General features: G+C 42.6%; 1 protein-coding gene across 1 annotated transcript in view; it reads left to right on the top strand.

Annotated features, from left to right (window-relative positions):
• The window catches only part of ARMH3 (armadillo like helical domain containing 3), a 192,084-nt gene that overhangs the window by 75,737 nt on the left and 99,546 nt on the right, over positions 1–16,801 (top strand). The window contains exons 22-23 of the mRNA XM_019636282.1: positions 15,395–15,477; positions 16,396–16,522. Coding sequence (XP_019491827.1) covers positions 15,395–15,477; positions 16,396–16,522 — 210 coding nt within the window. The remainder of the gene's footprint in view (positions 1–15,394; positions 15,478–16,395; positions 16,523–16,801) is intronic.

Here is a 16,801-nt window from a genome sequence, read left to right as displayed (position 1 = left end):
GCAACCCACTGCCACAGGGGCTGCAGCCTACGCCATCGCCGGCGACTCACAGCAGCCCAGCTCCAGGTTGAACTGTTGTTCAGCATCTTAGCTGTGGAGGGCAGTGTCATTGGCCCTCATATGTGGGATCCGAGCCGGGGCCCTCTGGCATCCCAAGCCAGTTCTTAACTATCGCGCCACTCGGCTGGCCCGAATTCTTTTTTTAAAACTTTTTAGTTTGTTTAGGATGCCTCTACTTTCATTTATACTTTTTGTCATTTCAGCCTTGTTCTATTCCAGACCTGGGCATTCACATATCAATTCCATACTTTCTCTCTTGTTCCTTCTCCTCCTTGTATTGCTTTGTCAGCTGATAGAAACAATTGAATATTTCTTGAGTTCCAATGATTCTTCCTTTGAGTAAGAGTGAGGAGTCAGTACAAACTTGGATTCTCCTCCGTTCCATTTGGTAGCAGCATATGGACTATAGGGAGGTTTCTGTGTGCTTCTTCAAGATGAGTAATCTCAGGAGGAATGTCATAGGGAGATGGGGTGGGGAGGGGGTGGAGAGATGGGGGAAATCCTGTTCTTTGTGTTACATCTGGCTTTATTACTGTTTACAGACAGTGTCAATTGTACCACTCCCCCCTGTGCCAGAGACAAAAACAGCAAATTACAGTGTTTACTTTTGTCTTTGTATCCTTTTGGTAGCCCAGAAAATCCACTGCCACCCCTGCAGGCGGGAAGTGGCTCTTCTCTAAGGGTACAATTAATGCAGGCTTGCCACCCCTTTCTTTTGTGCAACTAAATTGGAGGTTTCAGGAAAGCAGGGGAGACATGTTCCCTGAGGCATTCACTTGCGATAAATCCTGGGGCTTTTGTGACCTGATGGTACAATCAAGTGTTCTCCAGATGATTATAGTGATGAATGGTGGCCCCACCTATGGGAGAGCTCCCCTGTATTCTCCGCAGAGGGAGGGTGTGTTAGTGTCAGGGGCTTTATGAGAAACGGCCAGTAACCCTGCCCCCTTCCATAGAATTGTCTCACTTGTTGTGACACGTGGTCTCCTCCCAGCCCAATTTGGCTTTCTAAATTTAGTCCTCCATAATGGGAAGTAGAGATTTTTAATTAATGGATTAGCAATCTCTTTGCAGTTACTGCCTATGGTGGTGAAGGGGGAGGAGGAGAATAATACTGAGTAGCAATAGCAACATTTTGGTATTTTAGGAGACAAGCATAATGATTGTGTGAAAGTTTGAGATTGAGGGAATGCCAGAAGAGCTAAAGAGAGATCAAAAGAGATTGAAATGACTAGAGTTAGTAGAATTTCTTAGGTAGGAACAAGTCTTTTTTTTAATATAAAGGACCGCTGTGTTTGCCTATGGATAGTTATATGATTGTTAGGCTTTAAAAATGTAGGATTAAAGAGAAAACACAAACATGACGCAAATCTGTGGATGTTGGTAAAGTTGTAGGACGTATAACAAGTATAAATGGTTTATGCCTCTAACTGGGATGAAGTTACACATTGTAGCACTGAAGTATTGGTGGTAATAGTTGTTTGTTTCTGCCTGCTTTTGATTCTCTTTTCTTTCCTTTCTGTCCTGTGGCCCCTGGGGTTTCTCTGGCTTTTCTCCCACCCTCAGCATCTGCAGTCCTCTTCCTCACTGTCCTGTTCCACTGCCTTTTCCACGTGGCCTCCTGCTGTTCACTCTGGTCTGTCTCCCTGGGGCCCAGGACTGCCCATTGCTCTCCTACCTCCGCCTCGAATCCTGTCCTTTGTGCTATTCTGGTCATACATTTTACTTTTACATGGGTTATAAACCTCACCGTGCATTGCCATCATTTTTGTTTAAAGAGGCAATTATTTTTTAAAGAAATTAAAAGATATCTTTTATATTTCTCTTTTCTGGCTCTTGACATTTCCCCATTCTGGCTAGGATATTGTGAGGCAGGAGACTATTCTATGTTGGTCAGTTGACTTTATGTCTTTGAGTACTTTCTGTTTGTAATATGTGCTATCTCAGGACTAATTCATTGACATCCTCGGGCCCTTGATAAGTTGAGAGGAGGTGTATACGAGTGTCATCAGTGAGGCCTGGATGACTGCTTGCTCCTAAGGCATAGGCATTTGTGCGAGAGCTATTGGACAAGTGAAGTTAGTTCTTTTTCCTACATAGACTGGATGAGCCCTCCTGGAACCCTGGCTCCATGTGTTCATATATGGAGTGTACAGTGAGATGCAGAGCAGCAGGTGTTAAGGAAAGCTGCAAAATACTCTACTACATCTGATGCATCAGAGCTCATAATAATGTATAATACTGCAATCAGTGAATATAAATGTGGCTGTGATGGAGCCACCCACTCCTTGGCTGGTACTACCTCTCATATGTTGGTATGCCCATGTTTTCACTCTTTCTTTGCCTTCCAGACTTACGGATTTGAGGGAGGTGTGTGAAACTCATCATGGCAAATGTGCTTACGTGTATAGATGCTTTCCTATACATGTGCTGCAAACTTTCATTGGATTTTATTTATAAATATGGCTGTAACACATGTGTTGTTAGATCGGACACACAGAAGTCCTTGGGTGTCTAGGGAGCAGTCAGCTAGGGTCCAAATACTTTTTGTCATTTGGAATTGTGGGTGTTTAGTATCACTGCACTTTGAATGGTGATTTTTATTCCTATGCTGTTGACTATAGTAACTCTTTTTTATTGGGGAGGTACCCAGAGGTCCCCCTCCAAATTCCCATATGGAATTCCCAGGCTTGGTCTAATGGATGAGAAGCCAGCTGTGTTAGTTGAGGGTTTAATCCTGCCTGGTAATATTGGTTTTACAGATAGAAGCACTGATTTACTCCCTGCTGCTGCTGCTGTCTGTTTATATGATGCCTATCACCATGGTATCTGAGGACACGGGCAAATATATTTAGGTTGACTTCAACTAGAATATGGAAAGGAAGTCCTATCTGTATGATTGCCCTCTTTCAGCAATCACTGTTTTCACCAAGTCTTGGAAAGTTCAAAAGCTCTTCTCTGACCTCTAGGCTTCTATTTTAAGTAAAAGGTTAGGTGTTAAACTCTCTTCTGATAGAGAGAGAAAACTGGGTTTTAGGATAAGATCCTAGTGAAATAACTCTTTATTTGAAAATATAATGAAAGATACAATCTTTGTGTCCAGAAAAATGTCTCTTTGTACGTACATATTATAATTTCAGAGGTAATTTCATGTAATTTCAGAGAGTTCATGGATCCTCTGAAAGCCCCTCCATGATCTTATGTTAAGAATCCCTGTCTTAATTTTAGGTTCCATGGACTTCCAATTAATTGTTTTCAAAAAACATCTTAGTATCTGGTTAAACATTTTTTCTGTATCTACTGATCATACCGTATTCCTCCTGGGAATTTTGGCTTAGCAATCTCCTCTCTGAACTTCTTGAGGCTAGAGACCATGTTGGCCACTATGTTTTATTTCCTGTGTCTTCCTGTAGCACTTGGAGCTCCTATTTTAGCATATCCCATTGTTTTGCTATGTTTGCATATGTCTGTATAGTGATTTGTTTAAATATCTATCTTTCCTCTTTAAAAAGTTCTTGGAGGGCAGAGCCTATGTTTTAATCATTGATTTATTCCCAGCACACCGCTTGGTTTATGATACGGGCTCAGAAAACATTTGAAAGAATAAATAAATAGATGAATGGATATGTAGAATTTCTATTAATGATGATTCACATGTTCTTAAAGCAGCACAGTGTTGTGTTTGGGCCTCAAAACCAACACTGCTGCCACCACCAGCAGCAGCAATAACAATAGCGCTCAGTAGGATGTTTGTTGTCATGTTTCCGTTGAGCTGACTTCATCCCCTTTTAATTTGAGTTATTGATGTGAAAGAGAATGGCTGGTAATTTCTCTTTCCTTTGTCTCTTTCTTCCTTACCCACAGATAGCGTGGATTGCTTTTAACCAAGTAAAAATGGAAACTGATCGTTTCTAAGCCATTAACCAGAGTGAGCAGAAGCTTGTAGTTGTTGGAGAGGGAAATCCTTGAGCAGAGCTTCATAGTCAGCTTATTTTACTTTCACTGTAGGCAGAAGGGGCACTCGGAAGTCAGCCTGCATGTAAATATGGTAGCTTTTCCACTGTCTAAAAACATGGGTTAATTAAAAAAAATTTTTTTTTTTTTTTTTTTTAGCTGAGCCATCCTGCCACCTTTTGGCATCTCAGCGGCAGCTCAGCTTGGGCGGGACTCGAACCACTTGCTCAGAGTTCGCACTCTTTGAGCAATCTCTTAACCAACTGATCAGCGGCCCTAAAACATGGGTTAATTTAAAGGCAGATTTATACTGGCATTTTATATTCAACATTTATTCATGGATCACAGACCTTCTTACCCTTTCACTCTGCCACATCCCCTGGATGATAAGTCCTTACTTTTATGACCATTTATTGGGGAAGGGAGTGGTGGTATAGAAGGGTAAGTGATTTGCTAAGGATCATGGAACCAGACACTAACAGTGTCATGATTAGAACTTAGAGTTCCTGACTCTTATGATCAGACGCAGATCACTAGGCAACATTTGCCTCTCTGCAGGAAGAAAGGCCTCCAAAGCCCCCCAAACAATCTGTTCAGCTTCACTGTGCTAAATAGCATCTGAAGCATTCACAGTTTTGTGAAAAAGATAGACATTATACACGGCCTGACCTTTCAGATACCTACTGGGAAAAAATGGAAAATCCAGAGTGTCACAGCTTTCTGGATCCAGCTGCTCTCTCATCACTGGCAGAAGCCTATGACTTCCCGGTTTAGGTACACCTGGAGACTGGGAATTGGGAGCCTTTTGTTATACTGTAGGTGTTGTCATACAGGACTGAAAATTTTCAAGAGAAAGAATGATTTGAGCATAGATTTATTTGTCTAGGTTATAGTTTTTACAGTTTGGCAGCCCCTCCTGATTTTGGGAAACTATCCTTTGAACTTTTTTTTTTGTTTAAGACTTTATTCGGGAATTGGGGAAGGGGAACAGTGTTGGGGAATTGGGGAAAGGGAACAGCAAAGTTGTTGTCTTAGTTGTAAAGGGCGCAGCAGGCTCAACTCCAAGTCCAGTTGTGCTACTCAGCTCAAGGTGCTGTGTTTAATTAGTTGTGGGTGGGCATAGCCACCATCTCATTCGGGGGTCAAACCAGCAGCCTTATTGTTAAGAGCGCGCACTCTATCCCCTGAGCCATCCGGGCGGCAGCTCAGCTAAAGGTGCCTAGTTCAGTCTTTAGTTGTGGGCGGGCGTAGCTCACTCACCATCTCAAAAAGGCAACCTTGTTGTTAGGAGCGCGTGCTCTCAGCAGCTGAGCCATCCTGCCACCTGTTGGCAGCTCAGTGGCAGCTCAGCTCGGGCACAGCTCACTGGCCCATGTGGGAATCGAAACGGCGCCTTTGTTGCTCAGAGCTCACGCTCTTGAGCAAGCTGTTAACCAACTGAGCCACTTGGCTGGCCCCTCCTTTGAACTTTTAATTGTCTGCTTCTTTTAGTTTAGTTTCTTTTTTAAACTTTTTATATTGATATAATTATAGACTCATAGGAAGTTGCAAAAATAGTACAGAGTTTTTGTACCCTTCACTTAGCTTCCTCCAATAGTGACATCTTATCTAACTCTATAGTATTGCTTCTTTTAGTTTGTTTTTTTTTAAGATTTTTTTTTTAATTGGGGAATTTGGGGAGGGGAACAGCATTGGGGAATCAAGAAAGGGGAGCAGACAAGTTGCTGTCTTTTTTTGTTCTTCAGTCTAGTTGTGGGGGACGTCATTTCACTGGCCCATGTTGGTATTATCATTGCACTCTTCCCAGGTGAGGCTGTCGCTTGCCGGCCATTGGATGGCTGCTCACGGTGGCTCACGAAAGTGGACGCCAGCTGCCGGCCAGCCCCACTGCAGCCTATGCCATCACCAGCAACTCATGGCAGCCCAGCTCCAGGTCGAGCTGTTGTTCACCATCTTAGCTGTAGAGGGTGCAGTGTCACTGACCTGCCTGTGGGATCCGAACCGAGGCTTTGTTGCTCAGAGCTGGCGTCCCAAGCCAACTCTTAACCAATATGCCACTCGGCCGGCCCTGCTTCTTTTAGTTTTGAAGAGGGTATCCAGGTGGGAAAGAGCCTAGCAGTAAATAGCTAGAGTAGATTGAAAGAGGGATTGTGGCAGCTATTGCTATTTTGTTTTTTAAATTGCTTTTAAAATTGTTTTTCTTCTTTCCCCCAAATTTTCTCTGCTTTAGGGGACTATGTTACAAGGCATATTCTAGGCTTGATGCATGTAATTAAGACTGCTCTAACTTCCATGTGCAAAAAGATGGGGGCTTCTTTCTTCTGTGGATAATCAATTCCTCTCAAAGTTAGAATGTTCTAATATAGGAGCATTAGAAGGTATTTCTCTGTTTCCATAATTTTGTGATGAAAGATTTTGTACAGCAGTGTAGAAAGCCCTAGGACCGAAAAAGAATGCCAGGAAACTCCTTTTTCCTTCAGACCACCAACTTTTGGCTAAATCCAAAATTTACACTATTTTGAATTTTTCTCTCATCCCCTCAGAAACTTGGCAGAAGCAAAAGATAAGAATTTCTAACAGGTTTAGCCTGTTAGAGGGAGAAAAATATCCCCACATAAAAACCCCTAAAAGAGTGAGCAATCTGTGCTCTTTTCTCTGCACAGTGAAGTCACTTCCTATCCAGAGGCCCATTAGCACCTTGTCAATTAAAGGAGACAGAGGAAGGAGTAGCTGTGCTTTTGTTGCTGTGCCTATCCTAATTTAAAAGAACATATCATTTGGTTTCATAGGTATCGTGTTCCCTGGCTCTTGAGTTAGCAGGACAGGTCTGTTACTGGTTTTCACTTATTTTGGCAGAAAGTTAAGTTCTTGGATCTCTGTCAGATACATTGACTATTAGATCTCTTAAAGGGTGATTTTGGCTCTCTCAGTTGGGCAATATTGGAAAAAATCAGCAGGTGGGATCGGGCCCTGGAAGAAGGCCGTGGTTTCTGAGCGTTTAGTTAGAGGCAGCTGCACAGGAATGAGGTCTCTGGGATCCTGCATTTCCCAGAGTCTGAGTTCCATATGGGAACTTTCACATAAAAGCTCATTTTCATGATAAAGAAGAGGGTGGGTGGTAACTGTGAGGATTGCAGTGTTCCAAGTAAATGGGGAATTGGAGATATAGTTGAGAACCTTATTTTCCCTTTTAGCAGATACACTCCAACACCAAGAAAATGATAAGAGAGAACCTAATTTCCATTTAAAGAAAGGATTTGTTTTTTTTCCAGCTCATCTAGAGGCATGTGGAGCCTTTAGGCGCTGCACCCTGTTGATGTAGTGACTTCTTCTTTTTTTGTGTGTGTGTGGTATAATACACATAACATAAAATTTACCATTTTAGCTATTTTTTAAGTATGCAGTTTAATGGTATTAAATACATTCACATTGTTATGCAACCATCGCCACCATTTTCCCCATAACTCTTTTCATCTTGTAAAACTAAAACTTTGTGCCTAATAAACTATAACTCCCCATTCCCTCCTTCCAACAGCCCCTGGCAACCACCAGTCTACTTTTTCAGTACCCCAAGTAAGTGGAATAATACAGTATTTGTCTTTTTGCGACACTTATTTCACTTAACATAATGTCCTCAAGGTTCAAGAAATCAGATTCTTCCCCTTCTCCTTTGCTGGTTTTGTTATTATTATTATTATTATTATTATTTTATTTATTTATTTTTTTTGTCGTAGGCTGTCTCTGTTCCCAGGATCAGCCTAAGGTGTAAACTTGTCTTCTTCTCTTCTGAGCCTTTTCTTGGGCATGCGCAGTCACTTTCTAATTTTCCCTGTATATGCAGTTGTTTTTGAATGTCCTAGTATTTAATGTCTGATTCCCTAAAGGGGAAAAATGAAAAATGAAGGCGGGGGGGGGGGGGGAAGGGCATTGGCCCTTTAAATCTCCTGGAAGTCACTTATGGGGTGGGGGCTTGCAACAATGGGGGAGGTGCAATAACAATGGCTGCCCACCTCTTTGCACCACTAGGATCAGAAGCAGCTATCAGCGATCAGAGCACATATCCCCAATATTAAGAGGACAGGCTCCTTTTTGCTCCCACAAGCTGTGTGCAAGCTGCTGCAGGAACAAGTACATACATAGCTGCTTGCCACATGGCTAGGGGTGGGGCATGGGTAGCTGCTTGCTGTGCTAACACTGAAATTAACCAAAATACACTATCCAAGTCTTCTGGAAGCTGCAAGCCTTCATCAGAGTCCAGAGTTCCAAAAACAGTTAATCAGATAGATCTTGCCAGTGCAGTTATTGTCTAGGTGGGGAGAGATTCTTGGTGCTTCCGACAATGCCATCTTCCCAGAATCCTCCCACTGGATGTACTGACTTTTGTGCTCTGTTCACTTGGAGAGCCTCATAGCATGCAACCAAAGCCATTTCATTTTCTTGTTTGATTTGTTGGCCTCTGTTTCAGTGAGATTGGGTTTCAGCCAGAAAGATGCCTGTATTCTGAAAAGCCACCTAGTGTATTTTAAAATTATTCTTCTGGTAGGTGTTGATTTCTGAGTCCTTCCTGCGTCACTTTGCTGATTGACAGTGAGCTTGCTGATTGCTGGCAATGTCCCTGGGTAATTGGTGATTTTGTCCAGAGATGCTAGAATTGGCTAGAGTTTATAGTGCCTCTGGGGTTTTGGAGGCATTGGCTTGTTAAAAGAGTACTATTTATAGCCTGCCTTTTGAGCTCCTCTACCTCTCTCCTAAGCAAGTGAGATGCTAATATTTCTCTCCTATCAGTCACTGAGAAATTATCCATTTCCCCTAATGAGCAGCTTCCATGCCAGGCCACAATATAGGGCTTTGGCCGAATCTTGTCTTAGCTTTGTATCTCCTTCTCTTCATAGCATGTAAAAGCTGTTCAAACAGATAGCTCTCTCTGACCTGATTCTTCTGAGACATTTATTTGTGCTTTGCTGGAGGCTCTCTGTCTCCTTCCTGTTTTTAATCTTATTTAAATGTCATTCACTTGAGTTTGTAATTAAACCTCCTCTCTGCTTCTCTGAGGCAGGCATCTGAGGTACCACTTAATTGTGCCTTCCCATGGTTGGCTCGTTCATCTCTGCACCTGGTTTACCACAATGTGGGGGACAGATTTTTAGTCCTGGAGAGGTTCCCATATCGATTATTCATTCTACCCTCCACATGGCAACACAATTTGCTACCTTCTTTCTTTCCCTTTGAATTCAAAGCAGGATAGAAAAAAATCTGGGAAAGTCCTCATTATGTGGGGTACGTGAATGCTAGGAACAAGCTCTGCAAGCAAGGCTCCTTCAGTGAGGGGGTCCTGCGCAAAGTGTCAGGATTTTCAGGTGGAATTCTTCCCATTTGAAAAATAGATTGGCTGCCTCTGCCTCTGGGAATTCCCTTGGGACTCCGGGAACCATCAAGGTACCTACCTGTTCCTGGCTTAGCTTTCCAGAACCTGCATACTATCCTTTAGTCCACCCGTGTCTGCATACAGAAAAGTCAGGACTTCTGTATACTGCTGCCATACTTTATGCACAAGACGCTCCAAGGAAAGGAGCTTGGACCAAAGCTAAGTGTGAGACTGCCAGTTACCGCTAGTAAAAAGTCAAAAGAGGCAGCGGTTGCAGTCAATTTGTAGTTCCTGAAACAGAGCCGAGAAACTAAGTTTTCAAAATGCCTGGTAGAAAAGCCTTTCCAATGAAGAAACAAGTGTGTATGGAGCACCCACTTCCCTACAACGTAAACGTATTGAATGTGTAATATAATACCGCAAATATTTCACTGACAAACTTCTCTGTTTTTCACTTGGTACAGGGTAAGTATATTTGGAGCCAGCTATCTAGAGCCTAATTTAGTAGAGATAGGAAAAGATTAGGAGTCAAATCCAGGATCCCCAAGAATTTCCTAGAATATTGTTGGTACTTAAGTGCATTAGTAGCTTTGAGTGTGAACTTTGATTATTATTCTGAAGATTGCTATATTGTTGTCTTGAAGGCTGCCCAGGGTTCATTTTGAATTTGCATTCCTGCCTGAGTCCATGGCTATGTATTGATTGAGTATATTTAGCTCTTTTTCTTTTCCCATCTAAGAAGAAACACCTTTGTATGTTTGGCCCTGTACTTAGTTCTGTGTGCCGTGATGTAAATTTCAGCTAATCAGTTAATACTGAGGTCACAGAAAGTTGGGATGGAGTGTTTGTGGGGCTCATGTTAGTGTCTGTGGAAAGAAAATCTTTGCTCATGGCGGCTCAGGGCAGCTCACGAAAGCGCACACCAGCTGCCCGCCAGCCCCACTGCAGCCCCACTGCAGCCTACGCAGTCACCAGCGACTCATGGCAGCCCAGCTCCAGGTCGAGCTGTTGTTCACCATCTTAGCTGTAGAGGGTGCAGCGTCACTGGCCCTTATGAAAAGTATAGTTGCCTGGTCACTTTTTTTTTTTTTTTAGCTGCCTGGTCACTCTTAAAACCTCAGATCTACGGGGTTCCCATATATACAAAGTTAAATTTGATTGTTTTTCTTCTGTTGGTCTGTCTTATGTCAGTTTAATTATTAGACCAGCCAAAAAGAACCTAGAAGGTAGAGGAAAATTTTTTCTCCCCAACATCCTTAATGCAATTTGTCTCCAACTATTGTATTGGGTTGTCAGAAAAGTCATGATGTATTTTTTCTGTTTTTCATTGCAAAAATGCATCATGACTTTTCCGACAACCCAATAGCTATGTGGCTTTCGGTAAGTTATTTAACCTTTTTGAATTTCAATTTGGTCCTCTGTAAATTGGGACAGTAATACCTACTTCAGTAGATAGGTAAGAGGATTCAGTGAGAATAGTGTACTTTAAGTGTTTTACATAATGCCTAGCATCTGGCAGACACTTAATAAATCTTTACCTCTCTTGTCATTTATGACCATTGTGATTCTCCCTTTGAAAAGAGCTGAATGTAATTTGGGGGAGGTGATTTCTGTAGTTAAGTGTCTCTTCCTAAGGTATCAGGTAGAGGGCATTCCAAAAGAGGAATGTTTGCGATACTTTGTGAGCTTCTGGCACAGTTATTAACTTGTAGTTGCTGTCACTCATCAGAAAGATACGATGCCTTCCTCTATATGATATGTCTGTCTGGCATTGGTGTTTTGGGGCAGCCCATCCTAGGGCTGTGGAGAGTGGGGTCGATGAGAATTGTCTATTTAGGCCTGGACGGTCTCAACCACCAAACTTGTGTTACTCTGCAATAAACTGTTACATACTGTTTAGTGGGGATGGGCAGCCATAGCTCACCTAATGGGCAATCCAGTTTACACAGTATTGAGTTCCTGTAACACAGGTCCTTCTTTGGAAATCTCTAAGACTAAGGGTTAAGTCTTTGGTGAGGAATAATTTGTGTTAGCCTCTTCTCCCCTGCTTCCTTTTTAAAACTATTATTTAAAAATTGGAAGGGCCGGCTGAGTGGCATGTTGTTTAGGAGCTGGCTTGAGACGCCAGAGGACCCTGGTTCGATCCCACATATGAGGGCCAGTGACACTGCCCTCCACAGCTAAGATGTTGAACAACAGCTCAACGTGGAGCTGGGCTGCCGTGAGTCGCTGGCGACGGCGTAGGCTGCAGCCCCTGCTGCAGTGGGTTGCCATGGGCTACCGTGTGTAGCCAGCAGCCAGCGTGAGCGGCCGTCCAGAAGCCGGCGACTGATCTGCTTTGCCTGGGAAGAGCGCAATGATGGTGCCAACTTGGGCCGGTGAAGCAATGTCCTTCACAACTAGACTGAAGAACAAAATGACAGCAACTTGTCTGTTCCCTTTCCCCCAATTCCCCAATAAAAATCTTAAAAAAAAAAAAAAATTTGGGAACACAATCAAAGGGTTAAATTAAAAAGAGAAAAGTACATCCTGCTCCTCTTATCTTTACAATGACTACATGTATTGTACTTAATACCAGACTCTTAAAGGCATATGACTAATTAACAATACTATGTTTATACAACCAACCCTTTATCTTTTGTAGTTATCCTAACTCTCCCCTCTATGTACTGCTACTTCTGTGACTGTCCTTGGAATAGTTTGGCTGGTCATGTGCCCAGATGGCACCAAGTGGACAAGTGGATCAAGGGCAGCTTTCTAAAAACGTGTACGTGTGGAGAGTGGTGAGCCAGTGGGAGCTCTGTGTGCTGGCACCAAGATCCTGAGTGCCAGTTCTCTGCTGTCCTTGAACCCGACCCTGACACGAGGCGATTTTCTTTTTTGGCCTGCCGTTAAACCCTGTGCATAGTTGTATACCATAATAGCTATGAATAAGCCTGGCTATTAATTGTTTATACCCTTTTTTTTTGTTTGTTTCAGTTCAGATTTTGCATACACAGAGGGGTATCTGGGCTCCCTCTAAAGTCCAGATCCAATCACACTCCATGTTCAGTAGATATTTGGAAGGCGGTAACCCTGAACGGGGACACAGGAATAGTTTTAGTTAACAGTTATGCTTGTTTGTTTTGGAAAGATACTGGAGAGGAACTAGAAACAGGAGAGAAGGGAAGGGGAGAGAGAGGTGTGTGAGAGGTGAGATATAAAGAAGAAAGACGAGAGTACATACAGCGGGCCTGCTGAAGTGGTTTGTGCTGAGAAAAGCTACTGGGAATCTTTAGGTGTTGAGAGAGTAGTAGAAAGGTAATAACAAGGTATTAAACACTTGTACATACTCGAATAAGTAAGTTGCTGAGGACCAAGAGAAAAGGGGGACCAAGTATGTGAAAAGAACCTGGAGCAGCCAGTGGGTGGAGAAAGTTATAAACCAGAGTCTAGAGAAGTGTTGGTAGCTGTAGAGTCATCAAGTCTGAGCATACCATTTCTATGTGAGCTTCCCTCCCTCTAACATTTAACTCCACCTGGCACCTTTATTTGTTTAATCTTATCTTAATGGAATGGTAGAAAGAACACTAAACAAGGAGACCAGGATCTAGTCCCAGCTTAGTCGCTAGCTAGCTGGTGTTTTGGGGGAGGGGGTGTTTTCTAATCCGAAAAGCTGGAAAAAGATGGAAATTGGATTAAATGACCTCTAAGGTCCTTTCTAGCTCTAAAAGTCTATAATCAGCTATGTTGAAGCCTCACAGACTTAGAACTCTCATCACATCAGATCAGAGGGTAGAAGACAAACTGTGTGTAGTGACGTATAAGACACTGAACAGTTGATAGAATGAGTGCAAAGTCAGGGAGAAGACGAAGGAGAAAAGCATTATTTCATGGGATATTTGGGGCATTCTCTATTGGAGAAGAATTGTGGTCCCTGATGTCAGAGGCTTGTGGGAGCCTATTTTAAGGTTGCTTTGTTCATTTTAGCTGCCTATTAAATTCCCTCTAGAGATGGCTACTTCCAGATGAGAAAACCCTGGCTTTTTTTTTTTTTTTGAGGGGAGGGGGCCCTGACCTAAATTATCAGGTGCAGAATGCAGATTCCCCCCTGGGCACTGCCTCTCAGAGTATTGCCGTGCCAGACTGTCCTCAATACTGTTTGGCTCTGCTGATGTCTCTGGCAGTTGGGACACAGGTCGCCTCTTGGCTTGTGCCAGAATTGTTCTCTTGCTTCCCTCATATTTATCACTTTGTCATTCCTGACTCTGAATCTCAATGATCAAGACTACTGTAGTCCAGCGGAGGAGCAATAAATCATTGTTCCCACTTTTCTTTTCTCCAGGTTTCGTGCCCCTTAATTACCACATAACCTGTGCTGAGGTTGCATCTTTGTGCTGTGTGTGCCAGGGACAAAAGCCCTTGTTGATTGGATGTGTGCAAAAGCTGCTTTGTCTTTCTCCAGCCGTTCTGTTTTGCAGAGTGCCACGTGTGCTACCTGTCCTTTGCTCCCGTCTCCTGTGAATTTATAGATTCTGATTGTCAGGTGATTTATCCATGAACAGGGCTTGTCTAAGCCCTGACAGTAGGGAGTGGAATGGGCAACCCTTAAATAACTCAGCAAGGTGATCTTCATTAATGAGAGAGGTTTGGGCTGGGTTAGTCATTTTTATATGAGTTTTAGCTAGTCCCCTTCATTCTCTGAGCTCCTGGAGGAGCTAAGCAGGTTATGTGATCCAGAATGGGCTCCCATGGAGCTTTTCTTTGGTACTGTCCAACAGATCACTTGTTAACAGACAACATCAAAAGGGCCAGCTGCCTTTCTATCGTGCAACCTCAGAGAACTTGAGTCGGGGCAGGGGTGAAGAGTTCATAAATGAGCATGCCCACCTCCTTCATCCCTAGCACGCCTTTTTGCCATTTGAGGGGAAGATTCAGGCTTCAGAAACAGAATGTAGACAGGCTCTTGTACTTTTCCTTGCTGCTTTACTGTACCTGTGCCTTTAGAGGATTGGGAGTGAGGGGTGTCGTGTGGTAGGCAGCAAGTGTTCGGAGAATCTTACTCCTACTCATCGTTCCCTGCTGTTCCAAATCAAAGCCCACGGCTCTTCTCTAAGAGTAGTAAATTTCACACAAAGCTCAGACAGCGTGAGAGAATGGACTTCTTTGCTGGCAAAGAAGCAGGTATAGTCTTAGAAAAGGAGAGGTCAAGCCAGTTTTTGTGTCTGTGAAAGTGAGGTGGGTTGAGGGGGAGAAGACAAAAGGACCACCGATTGCTGGCAGCTGCTGAACCCCTTCTTTATAGCTTCCCATCAAGTAGGGGAGCTAGGTACAGGGGCAATAGTCATGATGAGCACAGAAACAGGATTCATTTCACAGTCCTAGGTGAAAAAGTACAAGGCAACTGAAAATTTCTTTTATGCTTGCTATTTATTTGCAGAGCAAACTGTACTTTATTTGAATAGTTAGAACAGTTAAGGGCCTTTTTTCTCTTCATGAGCTCGCTTCCCATCCAGAGCTGAAGCCCAGCTGTAGGTTTTACAGTATAGCTGGCATATCTAGTGAGCAGTTAGATTTGAAAGATACCCTCTTACCAATGATGTTTGAAACAGGTACATAGCTAAAACTTGGTGACATGAGATACTAGCAGCCTAGAGTGAAAGGGGGACCCTCATTTTGAACTGTAATTGAGCAAATTTGATGAGGAAGTCACCATGCAGGAGTAAATTTGGAACACTAAGATGTCTGTTTTATGGTCATATTTCTGCACTTAATTGCTATTTAAGAAGTGGCAAAAAGAAGTAGATTTTAAAAAACCTTCTGTGGGTAGATAAACAGACATATGCTTGGGAAGGTCAGTGCTTTCTTCAAATATACCCACCTAACCTACTTGTAAAAAGTGCTTAGTAGCTGTGACTTACTCATTCTAGCCTTATTTGGATTCCTGTAGAGCCAGTCTATTTTCATTGCTTTCATTTAACTTTATTGATTATGCTTTGTATAGCGTGTTGATGTCTTTGTTTTTGTTTTTTTAAGCTTTGATAAATTTGCTGAAGTTCCTTATGTCAAACGAGACGGTACTTTTGGCCAAACACAACATTTTTATGTTAGCTCTTATGGTGAGTAACCAAAAAACGATTTCTTTTTCTGAAGCTATACCCTAAGGTGGAGATGGGCTGGTGTGAAACAGGAGCTGTGTTCTGGGGACTAAGCCATGGTGGGAGCCGGGCTATTTGGGTCAGAATCTCTAGACTGGTGCTCCCCATTCTCACCTGTATTTTTGATGAACCTGGGACTCTTTCTCTTTCATGAGAGTGTATCGTCTGGCTGGGGCAGGTATAGGTCAGATCTCTGTGTATGAGTAGCGAGCCTTGGTCCCATTGTGAGTGACTGTACTACACTATTATAGTACCTGTGTTGGTACATTGCAAAGCCTCTAGAGATGTCCCAGCCAGATAAGTGGTTCTGTCATGGCTGCACTTGGTTTTTGAGGGACATTATAGATACCTGCTTATCTGACTGGTTATTTGTAGTAGAAGGAGGGTATTGTGCCTCTTGAATATCTCCTCAGGATATTACCCAGTATGTTCATAAATGCTTTACATTTTTTTGGGAAAAAGTCCTGATTTGTAACTTTTGCTAATTTCCATGGTAAAACTATACCCACCATGGCCAGTTCCAAGCTATCTACATGACATCATTGAATGTAGAGTTGGGAAAAGATGAGTAGTGACACACCATTATATGATATTCCCACCACACAGATGTAAGGGGTATAACTCTCAAGAGCATAGATAATATTAAAAGGTAGAAAGTAATTAGGAAGTGATGAGTTTTGAGTATTTATTACCTTCATTTTAATATAATTTATTGAATTGTAAGTTTGTATAAGATAATTTTTAATAATGGCTTTGTTTAACAACTGGCTCACAAAATGCCTGAGAATTTAAGTCAGGTCTTAAAAGCCAGTAAGTGCTGGCTATAGCATACCACTGATAATACCTATACCTGTATATGGACTTTTGCTTCTTTTTTAGATTGTGAACCTATTTAATATGTTTATCACATATGGTGACACATTCCTGCCCACCCCCAGCAGCTATGATGAACTCTACTACGAGATTATCCGCATGCACCAGAGCTTCGACAACCTCTATTCTATGGGTAAGCTGTCTTTTCTTTTTACTCCTCTTGCCCTATCCACTGTGATTTTTGGCATATAAGAGGAAAAGACTACAAAAAGACTCTCCTCTAGTTGCTTGGTTCTCTTGCTTGGCACAGAAATATAGTAGTCTCTTCTCAGGCATTAGGAAGGACCATGTGGACATTTTTGCCTTCAGGAACTCAGAAATCATCTCAGTGGAAAGCTGGTTAACAGCCCTGTAACCCTTTCTTAATGAGAGAGAGAGAGGAAGAGAGAGAGAGAGAGAGAGAGAGAGAGAG

Source organism: Hipposideros armiger, unplaced genomic scaffold (genome assembly GCF_001890085.2).
Source record: "Hipposideros armiger isolate ML-2016 unplaced genomic scaffold, ASM189008v1 scaffold_28, whole genome shotgun sequence".
In the NCBI taxonomy this organism is placed as follows: Eukaryota; Metazoa; Chordata; class Mammalia; order Chiroptera; family Hipposideridae; genus Hipposideros; species Hipposideros armiger.
Note: the sequence above shows the minus strand (reverse complement) of the source record. Positions and strands in the feature narration are given on the sequence as shown.